General features: G+C 45.6%; 1 protein-coding gene across 4 annotated transcripts in view; it reads right to left on the bottom strand.

Moving 5' to 3' along the window:
• Nucleotides 1–18,037, bottom strand: part of LOC140403055 (serine/threonine-protein phosphatase 2A 56 kDa regulatory subunit gamma isoform) — a 291,236-nt gene that overhangs the window by 88,174 nt on the left and 185,025 nt on the right. For all 4 annotated transcript variants that reach the window (XM_072490720.1, XM_072490721.1, XM_072490731.1 and 1 more), the window contains 2 exons: nucleotides 14,628–14,758; nucleotides 10,210–10,269 (listed from right to left, as the gene is read on the bottom strand). In XM_072490720.1, the coding sequence (XP_072346821.1) occupies nucleotides 10,210–10,269; nucleotides 14,628–14,758 (191 nt within the window). The remainder of the gene's footprint in view (nucleotides 1–10,209; nucleotides 10,270–14,627; nucleotides 14,759–18,037) is intronic.

Here is an 18,037-nt window from a genome sequence, read left to right as displayed (position 1 = left end):
ACTTGGGATTCTGTCCTCCCCTTTGCGCTGATGTTTCCACCTCCACAGGTTACACCCCACACACCCTCATGACCAGACGCCCCATGAAAGGGACAGAGTACTTGCTGGGTTTGGACCTGACCAGCCCTGAAGTTACGGCACTCACCCACAAGAAAGCCGTTGAACAATTACTTGTAAATGTAAAACCGGCTCAGTTAGCAGCCGCTGTTAAATTGGGCATTAAAAAGAAACAAAGCAAGGCCTGTTTTGATAAGACAGTACATGCAACGGAGTATAATATAGGACAACAAGTGATGTTGTCTGTGTATAACCCCAGCACATTTCGGTCTCCAAAATACTCGGGTCCGTACTCCATTACGGATAAAGTAAGCCCATCGGTATACAAAATCAAATACCCAAATGGTAAGACTGCGTGGTTTCACATAAACCAGCTAAAGGCTTATGGAACACAGTCAAACCACACCCACCATGTCATGCTTGACGCAGCAGACCAAACCCTGCCCACAGCCAACGTGACCACACCAACCCCCTCCACGTCCAGCCCAGACACGGACTCACCCCCGACTCCACCCACAAACTTTACACTCCGCCCCGGAACGCCCACAGACCGCAGCAGCAGAGACAGCGACTGTGACTCTGACGACAGCCACAGCACGCCTCCCTACTATCCTGGTCCCACACACAGCGACTCCGAGCTCGATTCCAGTGATCCCTTCCTCATCACTTTCTTAAACAAACCACACCACCCACCACCGATCCACACGGACGACCCCGACTTTATCCCCACACAACTTGACGAACGCCATTGACACCGCGACAACTCATACAGACTCGTCCGCAACGACGAGAGCAACCCCAACTCATACCACACAGCCCTCTCAACATGAATTCACTCCAGAATTTGGCACCCGGGAGAAAGGGACAACCCCGAGTCAGACCCCCAATCCGCCAACCCCTTTGCGACCCTGTTCGCAACAGCGAACTGAGGGTTCCACATGATGATTTAAGGGAGACACTTGGTGAAAAGTGTTGCCCTTCCTGATGGAACCTGCAGGATGTTTTGCGTTGTTTGTATGTTTGTTTAAATGTTGTTCGTCCGACAGGAGAATTTTCTCACCGCCACACACCCATTCACCTGAAACTTTTTAGCTCTTTCCAAATCCCCCACCGCGGCCAGACGCTTGTTCAGCGGTACCAACTTGTCCACCGATACCACAATGGTACCAACTTATCTGCAGATACCTGGTCAGCAGACCACATGCTCGTTCAGAGGAACTAGCTTTTCAGCTGGTACTGGTCCAAGTGCCTGACGCCCGTTCTGATTCGAGGGTAGAAGCACAGCACTAGCTTTTCAGCTGGTACTGGTTCAAGGCCAGACGCCCGTTCTGATTTGACGGGAGAATCACAGCAGCAACCCCACCATGGTGACTACATTTTTGCCCGTTCTTGTCGGTTGCTCAGACAGTGGAGAAACGGCGTGAGACCCGCCCTGCCTGGGGACCCCCCCGCTGGTCAAAAACGCTCGGGTAGGGGACATACGGTATTGGTAGCTGTCCTACCCGGGGACTCCATCCAAATCTTACCCGTCGCGGCCCATACGAACCTCATTCGACCTTTTCCTTTCTAAACAGTTTTATTGCTGCCTCATGCTATTTACATCCAGGAACATTTGGATGATAAACTTAGCACTGGTTCACCATTGGGAAGTATGCCGTGTCCTAACATTTGTTTTGAAAAAAAAATGGGGGGGGGGGAAGTCACATATAGTGACCAATTATAAGGGTTTAATTGACCCCAAGAAGGACAGACACACTAACATACCGGATATTATACCAAGGTAGTTACAGAGACTATGCTTGTTTTACAGAACTCCAGAAGCTCCAGGACCGGAGAAAACAGAGAACACAAAGCAAGAAAAAGAGGACAGCCATGAGGACTTCTTTCATCGTGATCAAGATTTTTATACTGAATATTTGGTTGCGCGGGAACGCGGACCCCATTACTCCAAACCCCTCTGCCGTTAATGTTTCACTGCCCCGCAGTACCGAGGGCCCAGTCACCAGCCACGCTTCATTATCCTGGTGTGCCAAGTTCGTAACTTGGTACTCCCTGTCTTACGTCATTGAAACACCATTAGCGTTGGCAATACTCTGCTGTGCAGTGCAGACTATGCGCCTCCGCGAATGCAGAAGGAGAGCCTACCGAGCTCGAACCCCGGTATATCGGATCCAATCCCCTATATTCGGTTATGACCAGACCCCAGACCCCCGCAACCTATAAAACAAAAAATAAAGAACAAGCACTTGCGTTTTTCTGTAAATAAAAGATGTACAAAACTGCCAGTAACAAAAAATGTATGATCCTGAGCTTGACTGCCAAGCCAGGAAAGAATATATGGAATGTTATGATTGTTGTTGTATGTTTAGAGAGATAGGATGATGCAATGCTCTTGATGAGTGTATTTAGGTAAAATTAGAGGTTCCAAGTTTTTATTTTTTTAGATGCATGCCCCTGCCTGACATAGCGCCATCAAGAATTGTTTAGGTAAATTATTGTGCATAGCTAGGGTAGAGTAGTGGCCATGAAGGAGGTGTCCCCACCCCGGTTAGGGAACGGAAAGGACAACATTTATGGTTTATCGAATTGGATCTGGCCTGCGGGATTCAAAAGGCTGATACGGGTCGATGGCTAGGAATCTCTATCGGGTAGCGATCGCTGGTGTCAGACTTACTGTTTCTGGTCGATGTTCTTGCGAAGGTTGTGAGCAGGAGAAGAAGGGAGAGAGAGAGAGATCTGAACTTGGCCCCTCAATTTATAGGGCCCAGGGGCTTCCCTCCTCTCGGGGCGGCCCTTGACCCCGAGTCCCAAGTGATTGGACTTGTTCCCAATCACTGGGTTCGATATGCTCCAATAATGGGGCGATTCCTCGATCGGGGGGTGGTCGTTCACCTGTCTTTGTTTCGGCCACTGCAGGCGCCGAGTGGTCTGGCCGGGCATTCAATTGCTAATATGTTGCAATTGTTCCCGGGGATAGCCGATTAAACTGCAGATGTCTGTGTTGATGTGCTGCTAATAGTTTTGGGTATCGATCTGGGCCGACTTCCCCAGATCCGTATGCGCCATTCTGTCTACAGCTGTCCGTTTGTGTCCTGTTGGCTGGTTTTCCCATCAGCCTTTTCGGTTAGCCATTTTATATCGGGTTTTGGCCAAATTAATAGGGAATCAGCCATTTTAGGTGGCTACAGCCCGCATGAGTTTTCGGAGCAAGATGAGTCCTGGTGTTGCTAGCCAGGTCAGGAGCGAGGTCCCGGAGGAGGACTTCCTGGGGAAGACAAGGAGACGTTCGTGAGGTGTCTGATTGGTGGTCGTACAGAGCAGTGACCGGATGGAGTGGAGGGCCTCCTGGAGGACTTCTTGCCAGCGGGAGACGGGGAGGTTCCTGGACCGTAGGGCCAGTAGAACGGTCTTCCAGACTGTTCCGTTCTCCCTCTCTACCTGCCCGTTTCTCCGTGGGTTGTAACTGGTCGTCCTGCTTGACGCGATGCCCTTGCTGAGCAGGAATTGACGCAGTTCGTCACTCATAAAGGAGGACCTCCTATCACTGTGTATGTAAGCGGGGAAACAGTACAGTGCAAAGATACTATGGAGGGCCTTGATGACGGTGGTTGTGGTCATGTCTGGGCAGGGGATGGCGAATGGGAACCGGGAGTACTTGTCAACCACGTTCAGGAAATAAGTGTTGCGGTCGGTGGAGGGGAGGGGGCCTTTGAAGTCCATGCTGAGGCGTTCAAAGGGACGGGAAGCCTTTATCAGGAGCGCCCTCGGTAAAAGTGCGGTTTGCACTCCGCGCAGATTTGGCAGTCGCTGGTGGCTGTCCTGACCTCCTCGATGGAGTAGGGCAGGTTGCGGGTCTTAACAAAGTGGAAAAAGCGAGTGACCCCGGGGTGGCAGAGGTCCTCGTGGAGGGCTCGGAGGCGGTCCACTTGTGCGGTGGCACATGTGCCGCGGGACAGGGCATCAGGAGGCTCGTTTACCTTCCTGGGACGATACAAGATCTCGTAGTTGTAGGTGGAGAGTTCTATCCTCCACCGCAAGATCTTGACATTTTTATCTTGCCCCGCTGTGCATTATCAAACATGAAAGCAACCGACCGTTGGTCAGTGAGGAGAGTGAATCTCCTGCCGGCCAGGTAATGCCTCCAATGTCGCACAGCTTCTACTATGGCTTGGGCCTCCTTTTCGACTGAGGAGCGGCGGATTTCGGAAGCATGGAGGGTACAGGAGAAGAAGGCCACGGGTCTGCCCGCTTGGTTGAGGGTGCCCGCCAGAGCTACGTCGGACGCATCGCTCTCAACCTGGAAGGGGAGGGACTCGTCGATGGCGTGCATCGTGGCCTTTGCAGGTCTGCTTTGATGCGGCTGAAGGCCTGGCGGGCCTCCATCGACAGGGGGAAGGTTGTGGACTGGATCAGGGGACGGGCTTCGTCTGCGTAGTTAGGGACCCACTGGGCGTAGTAGCTAAAAGACCCAAGGCAACGCTTCAGGGCCTTGGGGCAGTGAGGGAGGGGGAACTCCATGAGGGGGCGCATGCGTTCAGGGTCGGGGCCTATAACTCCATTTCGCATTACGTAGCCGAGAATGGCTAGACGGTCGGTGCTAAACACGCATTTATCCTCATTGTACGTTAAGTTAAGGATTTTAGCGGTCTGGAGAAATTTTTGGAGATTGGTGTCATGGTCCTGCTGGTCATGGCCGCAGATGGTGACGTTATCGAGATACGGAAACGTTGCACGTAAGCCGTACCGGTCAACCATTCGGTCCATCTCGCGTTGGAAGACCGAGACCCCGTTAGTGACACCGAAGGGAACCCTTAAAAAATGATACCGAGCCGCCCATCTGCTTCGAAGGCAGTGTATTTGCGGTCACTTGTGCGGAGGGGTATCTGGTGGTAGGCAGGCTTGAGATCCACCGTGGAGAAGACCTTATAATGCGTGATCCTGTTTACCAGGTCGGATATGCGGGGGAGAGGGTACGCGTCCAGCTGCGTAAACCTGTTGATGGTCTGACTGTAGTCAATGACCATCCTATGTTTCTCCCCGGTCTTTACCACCACTACTTGGGCTCTCCAGGGACTGTTGCTAGCTTCAATGACCCCTTCCCTCAGTAGCCTTTGGACCTCCGACCTAATGAAGGTCCGGTCCTGGGCACTGTACAGTCTGCTCCTGGTGGCGACGGGTTTGCAATCCGGGGTGAGGTTCGCAAACAGGGAAGGCGGGTCGACCTTAAGGGTCGCGAGGCCGCAGACAGTAAGGGGAGGTATAGGGCCGCCGAATTGGAAGGTCAGACTTTGCAGGTTACATTGAAAGTCCAACCCCAGGAGTGTAGCCGCGCAGAGGTGCGGAAGGACATAAAGTCGGAAATTGTTGAATTTCCTTCCTTGGACTGTGAGGTTTGCTAGGCAGAACCCCTTTATCTCCACTGAGTGGGAACCGGAGGCCAGGGAGATTCTTTGATATACAGGGTGGCTAAAAAGTGAACAGCGCCTTACCGTGTCGGGGTGTATAAAGCTCTCCGTGCTCCCAGAGTCGATCAGGAAGGCCGTCTCGTGGCCGTTGATGAAGACCGTCGTCGTTGCTGTCGAGAGTGTTCAATGTCGAGTTTGGTCCAGAGTCACCGAGACCAGACGCACTAGTTGTGAATTTTGATTGGGCAGTGTGTAGTCAGCCGGGCTGGGGTCCAGGGTCCCTATCCAAGATGGCGTCTCCCATGGGGGTCGTAGATGGACAAAATGGCGGCGCCCATCCATCCAGCACGGTGTCCGGGGACAAGGTGGCGGCGCCCGTGGGCCGCATGTGGCCCGAGGATACGGGGGTGGCGGTGACTGCTGGCCATCTGGGGCCCCGAGGAGAAGTTCGCTGTGGCAGTCCGGACTCGCCGCTGGAGACCGCAGCCACCACCCGTGCCTGGCAGACCCCCACAAAATGGCCCTTCTTGCCGCACCCTTTGCAGGTGGATGTGCGGGCCGGGCAGCGTTGGCTGGGGTGCTTTTCCTGCCCGCAGAAGAAACCGCGGGGCCCAACGGAGTTGGCGGGCCGCCTTACATCGCAGGCCTGTGGGGACACGGGGAAGGTCTGCGGGGCTGCCGCTGCTAGATTCCACGCTGCCCAGGGGGCCGCCGCACGGTTGGGCACGTAGGATTGTGCGTTCCTGGAGGCAACATCCATGGACCCTGCCAGGGCCTGTGCCTCCCTAAGTCCCAGGATGCCTTTCTCTAAAAGATGCTGGCGGATCTCGGAGGAGCTCATACCTGTTATGAAGGCATCCCGGACTAGGAGTTCCGTGTGGTCGCTCGCCGAAACTTGTGGGCAGCCACAGCTTCTGCCCAGCACCGGTAGCTCGTGATAGAACTCCTCCAACGATTCCCAGGGGTTTTGTCGTCTCGTAGCAAGCAGGTGACGTGCTTAGACCTGATTTACTGGGCGGATATAATGTCCTTTTAAAAGTTTGATTGCTGCATCAAAGTCTTCCGCCTCCTCGATGAGGGTGTAGATCCCAGGGCTTACCCTCGAGTGCAGGAGATGCAGTTTCTGCTCCCCCGAGGGTGTGCCTCCAGCCGTCTCAAGTTAGCCTTTGAAACAAGCCAGCCAGTGCTTAAAAATCGCCGCTGAGTGCACTGCGTGGGGACTGAGTTGCAGACACTCCGGCTTGATTCGGAGATCCATCCTTTCTACTTAAGTGTAGTCTATTAAATTGTTGCACGATCAATAACTACTAAAACGGGGTTGTAGCACAACTGAAGGCTTTAATAGACTAGAACTGTTCCCCAGCAGCTCAGGTACAGAATGAGGGACAGAAGGAGGAATGCTGGGACAGCACTGGTTCTTATACCCCGCCTATGTGGGCGGAACTACATACTGTACAGCCAATGGTAAACCCCCAGGTTTAACCAATGGAACTTCAGCCTCTCGGGTACTGCAATACCTGATAATACCACAGTAGTCAAGAAAGCATCTGGAATGCCTGCCTTCATTGGACAGGGCACAGAGTATAGAACCTTGGTAAGGCCATACTTGGAACATTGCGCACAATTCTGGTCGACACACTACCAGAAGGATGTAGAGGCTTTGGAGAGGGTGCAGAGGAGGTTTACCAGAACGTTGCCTGTTCTGGAGGGTGCTCGCTATGCGGAGAGGCTGAATAGATTCGGACTGCTTTCAATGAAACGACAGAGGTTGAGGGACAACCTGATAGAGGTCTACAAGATTATGAGGGGCATGGATAGAGTGGATAGGCAGGCATTCTTTCCCAGGGTGGAGGGGTCAGTCACTAGGGGGCATAGATTTAAGGTCCATGGGGCAAAGTTTAGAGGAGCTGTGCGAGGCAGGATTTTTACACAGAGGTTGGGGAGTGCCTGGAACGCGTTGCCAGGGGAGGTTGTGGAAGCCGATACATTAACAACGTTCAAAAGGCATCTCGACAAATACATGGATAGGATGGGTATAGAGGGATATGGCACTAGGAAGTGCTCAGGGTTTTGGTCATGGATGGTATCATGACCAGTACAGGCTTGGGGGGCCGAAGGGCCTGTTCCTGCGCTTACGGTTCTTTGTACTCTTTCTAGTTTAATAATATCCTTTCTATAACAGGGTGACCAGAACTGTACACAGAATTCCAAGTGTGGCCTTACTAATGTCTTGTTCAACTTCAACAAGACGGCCTATCTCTTGTATTCAATGTTCTGACCAATGAAACCAAGCATACCGAATGCCTTCTTTACCACCCTGTCCACCTGTGACTCCACTTTCAAGGAACTATGAGTCTGTATGCCAGGTTGTTTTGTTCTATATTTCTCACCAACACCCTACCATTAACTGAGTCGGTCTACCAAAATGTATCACCTCACATTTATCTATATTAAACTCCATCTGCCTTTCATCGGCCCACTGGTCCAATTGATCAAGATCCCGTTGCAATCCTAGATAACCTTCTTCACTGTCCAATATGCCACTAATCTTGATGTCATCTGCAAACTTACTAACCATCCCGCCTAAATTCTCATCCAAATCATTAATATAAATGACAAATAACAGTGGACCCAGCACTGATCCCTGAGGTACACTGCTGGTCACAGGCTTCCAGTTTGAAAAACAACCCTCTCCAACCCTCTTCTGTCATCAAGCCAATTTTGTATCCAATTGGCCACCTCACCCTGAATCCCGTGAGATTTAACCTTATGCAAAAACCTACCATGTGTTACCTTGTCAAAGGCCTTGCTAAAGTCCATATAGACAACATTGACTGCACTGCCCTCATCTACCTTCCTGGTTACCCCTTCAAAAATCTCAATCACATTTGTGAGACATGATTTTCCACTCACAAAGCCATGCTGACTGTCCCTAATCAGTCCTTGCCTTTCTAAATGCCTGTGCATCCTGTCTCTCATATGCATCCCGTCTCTCAGAATACCTTGTAACAATGTACCCACCACAGATGTTAGGCTAACCAGTCTGCTCTTCTCTGCAGCCCTTCTTAAACAAAGGCACAACATTTGCTACCCTCCAATCTTCACGTGTGGCTGTTGACGATTCAAATATCTCTGCTCAGGGGCCTACAATTTCCTCACTAGTCTCCCACAACGTCCTGGGATACATTTTATAAGGTCCAGGGGATTTATCTAACTTGATGAGCTTTAAGACTACCAGCAACTCCTCTGTAATATGCACACTCCTCAAGCCATCACTATTTATTTCCCCAAACTCCCTAACTTCCATGCCTTTCTCAACAGTAAATACCGATGAGAAATATTCATTTAGGATCTCACCCATCTCTTGTAGATCCATACGAGGCCCTACTCTCTGCTTAGTTACTCTTTTGCCCTTTATGTATTTGTTGAAGCTCTTTGGATTCTCCTTTGCGTTATCTGCCAAAGAAATCTCATGTCCCCTTTTTGCCCTCCTGATTTCTCCCTTAACTCTACTCCAACATCCTCTATACTCTTCAAGGGTGATCTTGTATGTCTCTGAATGCCATATGCCTCCTTCTTCTTTTTGACCAGGGCCTCAATATCCCAAGTCATCCAGGGTTCCCTACTTCTACCAGCCTTGCCCTTCACTCTAAAAGGAATGTGTTTACCCTGAACACTGGTTAACACACTTTTGAAAGCTTCCCACTTACCAGCCATCTCTTTGCCTGCCAACAGACTCACCCAATCAAATTTTAATAGTTTTGGTCTAATGCCATCAAAATTGGCCTTGCCCGAATTTAGAATTTTAACTTTTGGGCCAGACTTATCATTCTCCATAGCTATCTTAAAACTAATGAAATGATGGTAATTAGCCCCAAAGTGATCCCTCACTAACACTTCCGTCATCTGCCCTTCCATATTTCCCAAGAGGAGGTGAAGTTTTGCCCCGTCTCTAGTCGGGCCATCCACATACTTGAATGAAAATTCCTCCTGGATACACTCAACAAATTTCTCTTCATCCAAGCCCCTAATGCTATGGCTGCCCCAGTCAACACTGGGAAAGTAAGTCCCCAACTATTACCATCCTATTTTTCTTGCAGCCATCTGTAATCTCCTTGCATATTTGCTCCTCAATTTCCCGCTGACTATTTTTCTGAGATAATTTTTTTAATTGTTACTCGTCAACTTTGGTTTAGAAATATTTTATAAACCTCTCAGATTACATCTTCTAGTATTGTTACCCAGCACTTTTTAGCATTTTTAAAGATGCTAAAATCACTCATTTCCTGTGAGTGTAGTTCTTGGCTATTTCTGCATCAAATACAATGCATTTATTTTTTGCTGTTAACTGAATGGTATAAGCTAGTGCTTTCAAAGATCTTATCGACATTCAAGAGCAGATTACAGGTCAAGATCTTTTGCTAATGCAAACACCTACTGAAATAATAAACCTCATCACAAGCACATATAAATTCAAAAGCATTACCACATGGGAGCAAAACAGTACACACAACCTAGTTACATTTCCTCTAGACAAACCACAGACCTATTTTTAAAAAAACTTCTGCTCAAACAAGCTATGATCAAAACCATGTACTCTCTTCTCTGGTAGTCATGGTGATTACAATCAATACTTTGAAATAGCCCATTCTTTTGGAAAAATAGAATCATGTTAATAATGCCAATTATGAAAATTTTTAATTCAACGGTCTCCAAACTACTTCTGATAGGAATAACAACTACTCACCTTCCCAAAATTTCCAACAGTTCTGCTATACCATTGTGATGTTCGGTTTCATAAATAAACCTAGGATGAATAAAGAATCACAATATAATACTCAGAAAGTTGTTAGAAAACTTAATTTTATCAACTAAATTTAAAAACCAGAATACCAAATTATGTTGGATGAGGTTGTCCAGTTTATATGGTATAGCACTAACTGTAATCCAGAGGTCAGGAGTTCAAATCCCACTCACTCCCTGTGGTAATGAGTAGTGCCACATTCTGGATGAAGAAATTTCTTCCGAATTACCAACTGGATTTCATATGACGGCTAATTTATGTTGATGGCCACCCCAAAAGAAAAAGCATTCTCTCTGTATCCATGCTATAAAAGCTTTTCATAATTTTAAGACCTCAGTTTGGTCTTCCCTCAGCCTTCTTTTTTCAAAGGAGCTGTATCCCAGCCAGTCAATCCCTTCCGATGTATACCCACACATTTCTGGTACGACACTTGTAAATCTTCTCTGTATCCTCTCCAATGCCTTTTATCCTTCGTATAATATGGCAACTGGGATTGCATCTTGGGTGTGTGATCTAACCAAGGTTTGATACTGGCTTAGTGATTGATGCATTTGTATTTGGAGATTTTTGTTCCTCTACCCCACCAAAACTCACATCTTCCAAGTGTCAAGTGACCACTCCACTTCCTACCTCAAACTTATCTGTGTTGAACTTCCATTTGCCAACTGTGTGTCCATTTTGTGAGTTTATTAATGCCCACCTGTAATTTGTAGTTAGTTCCATCATGGGCCATGACAATTAAATTTAATTGGAAGAAATGTTTGGTTATCCAGTATTGGATATTGGACAAATCGGTCTGAGGCAGTATAGGTATAGAGAGAGGTGGTGGAGGAGGTAAAGCTGGGTGCGGTCAGAGCACATATGGAAACATCACAACAAAGTTTTAAAAATAAGAGAATTGAACAGCACTGCATCAGAATAAAAGTAAGGCAATCCTATCCTAATCAATGCTGAAAAGCCCCATTCACTAAATAATAATCTTTATTGTCACAAGCAGGCTTACATTAATACTGCAATGAAGTTACTGTGAAAAGCCCCTAGTTGCCACACGCCGGTGCCCGTTCGGGTACACAGAGGGAGAATTCAGAATATCCAAATTACCTAAACAGCACGTCTTTCAGGACTTGCAATAATAATAATAATAGCTTATTGTCACAAGTAGGCTTCAATGAAGTTACTGTGAAAAGCCCCCTGTGGGAGGAAGTCGGAGCACCTGGAGGAAATCCATGCAGACACAGGGAGAATATAATACTCAGAAAGTTGTGCAACAGTGCTAACCACTGTGCTAAAGAGGTTGGTTCCCAAGTTGAGAGGGCATCCCACGGATTAAAGGAACATCCCAATATAATTTACTCTTTTCAGTCAATTTCCCTGGCCATGTTCTTACCCATCAGATGTGAAAGTAGTCTGGTGAGTGTGGCAAAACAAAGTCAACATTAATTCTGGATTCCATGAAATATCATGGCTTCAGGTAAAACCATCAAAGAAAACCCATGCTGATCACCAATCACACTTCCTGAAATGGAGAATCAGCTCTCCTTCACACTGATCATACTTGGGAAGGCAATCTGAAGAACACAAGGTCACAAAATACATTCTGGGTATGGGAATCCAATCTTCATCACCGAGGGCAACTTGATTGTACCACCACACAATCCGGAATGCATGGTCCCCAGGCTGAGTCCGAGGAAACCAACCTAATCAACAACTTATTGTCACAGATACAAGTGTCCACCACACAGTACTGGGAGACAAAGCTTCATCTCCACTGTATGGCATTACCATTCTGCTAAGTGGAATAGTCGAAGGAAAGATTTGGAAGTTGTTAAGTGAACAGATTAACACCACAGTTCGTCCTGCCATATGCCAAAATTCTTGATTACAATCATGCCAGGAGACCAACCTAATCAGAAAGGCAACCAGCATAAATAAGGACCGCACACACCCCAGACATGCTCTCTTCCACCTTTCCACCTTCTTCCGTCAGGAAAAAGATACAAAAGTTTGAGGTCACATACCAAACGACTCAAGAACAGCTTCTTCCCTGTTGCCATCAGACTTTTGAATGGACCTACCTTGTATTAAGTTGATCTTTTCTCGACACCCTAGTTATGATTGTAACATTACATTCTGTAGTCTCTCCTTCCTTCCCTATGTACGGTATGCGTTGTCTGAACAGCATGCAAGAAACAATACTTTTCACTGCATACTAATACATGTGACAATAATAAATCAAATCAAATCAACCATGGTTTAATACTATGCATGGCTTAGAATAACCCACAAAATTAGTAAAGTTGTTCCACAATTTCATCTACATCCCAAACACCAAACATTTAAAGCTATAGAAACAGCTAAATAGTTCTACAACCAACAGGTAATAGCAAAACTCAGTAGTGCTACCACATTAGCCCATTGTGATGAACAATTGGGCAACTAACAAGTGTGGATCCTAGGATTTGAGTGCAAAATACAAGGCTGATGCGTTTGCATTTATCTTTGAGTGGTTGATCCCACTTGATGGTCCCATCATAAATACCAAAGTACAGTCAATCCAGTTCACTTCATATTGTCATGACACCCTTGGCTAGTGCAGTCAATTCCAGCCCAACTTGACACGGAGATTTAAAATACCCAAGGTCCTTAGTTGAGCCCAATAAACATGCTTAAAAAACACAAGCAAACTTTTATTATGTACACTTTAATTAAACTGACAGAAAATGTAACCGACTATCTACTATCCCTTTCCCAGTGTGCATGCACCTTTAGTTTCTCGATACCTAAACTACAAATTATGCAATGGAAAGTATTTGACATAATAAGTCTAAGGGTAGGCCACAGCATGTGAAGAACTGCGACAACTTTTTCACTACTACCTTAGCTGTAATTGTTCTCAAGAGGTATAGCTTCCAGACATTTGGTGGCCATATCAATGACCGTAAGAATGTACCAATATCTTGCCTTCATTTTAATAGTCCTACACAATCTACCATTACCAGACTAAATGGTTCTTCAAACACTGGTATGGGTATCAAAGATGCTGGTCTAATCATATGTTGTGACTTACCTATTATCTGACAGGTTCTACAGAATTGCACTACATTCTTATGCAACCCTGGGGAGGAAAAATGCCTTTTGACTGATGCCTGGGTTTTCTGAATTCCCACATGACCCTCCATTGGTATTTTGTGCCACCTGAGGTATTTCCCTACGATATTTGGGCGGTATCACTGTCTGATAACCAACCCCATCCGCAGATCTGTGAGGATGTCTCCACTTTCTCATCAATACTCCCTTCTCAATGTAACAATACTCTGGAACCTCCTCAGCCTGAACTTCTGAGAGAGCAGACTGTGCTAATCTATGTAACTCTGGGTATGCCTCAATTCTCTGATCTACAGCTTTAATTAGGAATGTGATGGAATACTTGCCACTCATTTGGTTAAGAGCAGCTGCAACGATACTCAAGAAGTTCAATATCATACAACACAGAACTGCTTGTTTGATCAGTGCCTGCTAATATCCAATACTGGCGCACCGTGGCTCCAATATACATGATTGACAGGAGGCATCTCTCGCTCTCCTGCAACCTCTGTTACTTTTATAATCCAACAGCAAAGCACTGGGAACAGCTCTGCTCCAAGCCACATTCGAATGTGCAAATTTATATTGCTGCTGGATTAATATCGTGGAATACCCTATTCTTCATCGTGGGAACACCATCTGTCCAAAGGTGTGCAGATTAGGTAGGGTGCTCTTTTGGAACGTCGGCATAGCCTTCTTCTGCACTATAGGGATTCTATGGACTAGTGTTCAACGAAAAGGTCCAATACCACCTTCCCAGTGTAACTAGAAATGGGTAATGTGGCCTCGAATGCCCAAACAGAAAATCATAGTCAAATTAAAAAATGCTCTGATCAGATCATACTACGTGCACTTCATCCAATTCTGGCCACCAAGATGTATGTTACTGAAAAATTACTATAGGAGGTATATGATAAATCGCAGTGAAAATGTAAATCTAGGAAATTTGAGGCTAAACCATGAGTAGAACAAAAAGCTCAAAATGTAAACGGTACATTTAGGGCTACAGCAAGTTTCTTTTCAGAGTAAAGAAGACTTGGAAATGAAAACCCTAGAACTATTTAAGGAACAGTTGAATGTTGCGATGGAAGGAGAAGGAACACCACATACCCGCTACACGTTTCTGGACAGATCAGTGACTATGCAATGAATAGTTTTCCTTACCTGCATTTCTTACACATTCAAAAATAATTAATATTCCGCTTAAAAAAAATTACAACTCACTAAACCAAAAATACAGAATGCAAATTTACACAAATAGCATTTTGTCTACACACCTATAAAATATATTATTGATTTGTTTTCGGATATAAGCTCTTAGGCCCAAAAATTTTCCATAGATGCGATGCAGGGTTGTTTTCAAAAAGTCTCTTTCACGTGGATCTTCGCTGTCAAATAATTCTAACAGCTGTTGAAAAAGAAAAGTGTTAGAATTAACTTGAAAGATAAACACAATCCTAGCCAGAATTAGCTTGAAAGATAAACACAATCCTAGCCATATAAGAACTACAGTATAACTTTTAAACAGTATAATCATAAACAGGACAGGCAATGTTGGTTTACGAGGCAGACTTTAGTGACACTTCAGAGGGCTATTTTGCACAATGAACAATATAATTTCTTTCCCTCAATTACATGACCAGGTTATGGGGGGGGGGGGGGGGGGGGGGGGCTAGAATAACAGGAATCAAGTGCATCCAGTTTATGCAAATTGATCAGTTTAATCATGCTAGTATAGATATTGAAACTCCAAGAATATAATTCATGAGCAAAACTGCAATCCGAAACTGCATGCTATGCTATTTGGGCATTGCGCTTTTGACACAGTGGAAATCCTTAATAAGAGAAGCATTTGGTTTGTTTGCATTCAACAAGGTGAACAAAAGCTTTTAAATGCTGAAAACACGGGTAATTCAGAGTAGAGATTAGAAGAGCATTACCCATCTATAGTTGAGAATGCACAATAGACCCTGAACAAAAGAGGTTAATACTATGCCCATGAACTCATTTAAATAACAAAAAAGAATTTAATGAGAGATTAAGGTCAAATTCCAAGGTTGGAGACAGATCTAATATTTTATTGCACAAAGTCTAGTCTTTGGAATTGGGATAAAACAGTTGAAATATTGATTGAGATATCGGCGACATCCAGAATGTTTAGATTAACGTGCAACTTTGGTGGAAATTTCAAATTCTCAAATTTCACCTGGTTATTCATGAATATCTGGAGATAAATAAATCAGGATGCATGTTGATATTAATTGCAATGGCCTCAGTGGTTAGCACTGCTGCCTCACGGCACTGAGGACATGGGTTCGATCCCCCTCCGGGTCACCGTCCTTGTGGAGTTTGCACATTCTCCCAGTGTCTGCGTGGGTCTCACCCCCACAACCCAAAGATGCGCAGGGTAGGTGAATTGGTCCCGAGGGCACTCTTAAATTTATAAAGTAAAAAGAAATAACAATTGCAGTTTCATCTGACAATGGCTCAGTGGATTGAATGGCCTTCCCAATCCATACTTCATACAACACTGAAACAGGCTATTTATCATGAAGCATCGTTGCTTCAGAAATCAGGTTCCATTTCTATTTTAAAATTTAGAGTACCCAATTATTTTTTTCCAATTCAGGGGCAATTTAGCGTGTCCAATCCATCTAGCCTGCACATCTTTTGGGTTGTGGGGGTGACACCCAGGTTCCATTTCAGCTTGGATGGTAGCACTTTCATCTCCAAATCAGAACGTTGTGGATTCAGGTCCACTGTAGAACCGGAACTCCTAATCAAGGTTGATTGAGTGCGGTACTGAATGCGTGAATGCAGTACTGAGTGCGTGAAGTTAGCAGAGGATCATTATTTAGGTGAAGTCAACCTGCCTGTTCTGATTAAATATCCCATGGCATATATTTGCTCAAAAACTGTTCTGGCACCAGAAACCCAGCAAATCAGTTTGCCAAATGGGACAAATACATCCATTAAAATTCAAAACGTAAAAAATGTAACTGCTGCATAGATGTCCACTAAAAAACTATCCAACAACCCATAGCACCAGGCCAGCCTCCTTCTGAATGAGAACTACTCTACAACCAAGGCATATTAACCCTTTCCTCCTTGACTTGAAGATTAAGAACCTACCTGGCTTATCCACTTCACCTCAGAATGAAAGCCCTAAATCCAGATCAGCATTATTATGGAAGGATGGGGCAGCACGGTGGCGGAGTGCCTATTACTGCTGCCGCATGACACCGAGGTCCCAGGTTCGATCCCGGCCCTGGGTAACTGTCCGTGTAGAGTTTGCACATTCTCCCCATGTTTGAGTGGGTTTCGCCCCCACAACCCAAAGATGTGTAGGGTAGTTGGATTGGCTAAATTGTGCCCCTTAATTGGAAAAAAAATGGTATTGGGTACTCTAAATTTAAAAAAGAAAATTATGGAAGCATGGTCTTCAAGAACCACATAATAGCCTACACCACACACAGAAATTACCAAAAAAAAAAAAAAAAAAGTGTTACACCAAATATAGCTGGGTCAATAAAAAATCCCTGATAAAAGCGGAATGCCTTGATTTAGGAACAGCTAAGCAAGCAGTCCACTCTCTGCTTGCACAACAACACTGCGCTGTATCAAGGCCAAATACGATCAATGGGGAACAAGCCAGGATAAAACATAGATAAGCATTTCAATAAAATAAGAAAACCAGAAGTTCAATCCCCAGTGACCCTCAGTGGAAATAAAACAATTTACGAGATATCAGGCTTTCCTCTCATCTCTGAAGTGCAGACCATTTAGCTCCCAGTCTTACAAAGGAAAATGCTTTACCACATGCTAATATTGCTTACTCCAGAATCTTTCAAAGTCATCCACAAAACAGAGACAGCCTTCACCCATTTACAAACACCAACATACATAACCAGGCAAAGACCCCAATGCTGAAACCTCTCAACTGTAAGGTAATACTCAATTCTGGCCTCCAAACCTCACAAATACTCTAGATGCAAATTCAAGGAAACACCAAAAGCTAAATATATGTTAAACTACGTCCATTCATAATTAGCCCACAACTAGAGCAGAAATCCCCACTACTCTTCAAGCTTGTTCAGGTCTTGTTCCGAACCATTAGAAAATTCTGCACCATTGGCAGAATGTAGCATCTTTCTGCAACTAATGTGGCCTAAGAACACAGGATATGTTTTCCCATCAGAGCAAGTAATATATGAACTTCCAATATCTACCTACAGCCAGATCAATCCAAGGCTAACTCCTTAGCCTATAAATGTAACTACTCTGCACAACTATATCTTTTTGTGTTCAGAGGGTGAGACCCACACAGACAGCCGACCCGGGTTCGAACTGGATCCTCGGCGCCATGATGCAGCAGTGCTAACCACTGCGCCACACACACATTATATGTATATAATATATATAGAACCTAAACCACTCCCTGCCCAAGACAATTTAATTTATTGAAAGTGTTGCTAAACCTCAATTATAATATAAACTCCAGTGACCAGTGTACCAAAGGCATCTAAACTTGTTTAATAACGAGTTCTCATGGCACAATTTGAAGTATGTAGCTCACCCAGTAACCTTTCTATAATTTCCCATCGAACAGCAGCATCAAAAACAAATGAACTTACTGTTAACAGGTTGTTGCCTTGTTTAAAATGGCTGCCACATTTGCAAACATAAT

Source organism: Scyliorhinus torazame, chromosome 2 (genome assembly GCF_047496885.1).
Source record: "Scyliorhinus torazame isolate Kashiwa2021f chromosome 2, sScyTor2.1, whole genome shotgun sequence".
NCBI classification, from domain to species: Eukaryota; Metazoa; Chordata; class Chondrichthyes; order Carcharhiniformes; family Scyliorhinidae; genus Scyliorhinus; species Scyliorhinus torazame.
The sequence above is the reverse complement of the archived record's forward strand: the minus strand, read 5'-3'. Positions and strand labels throughout refer to the sequence as shown.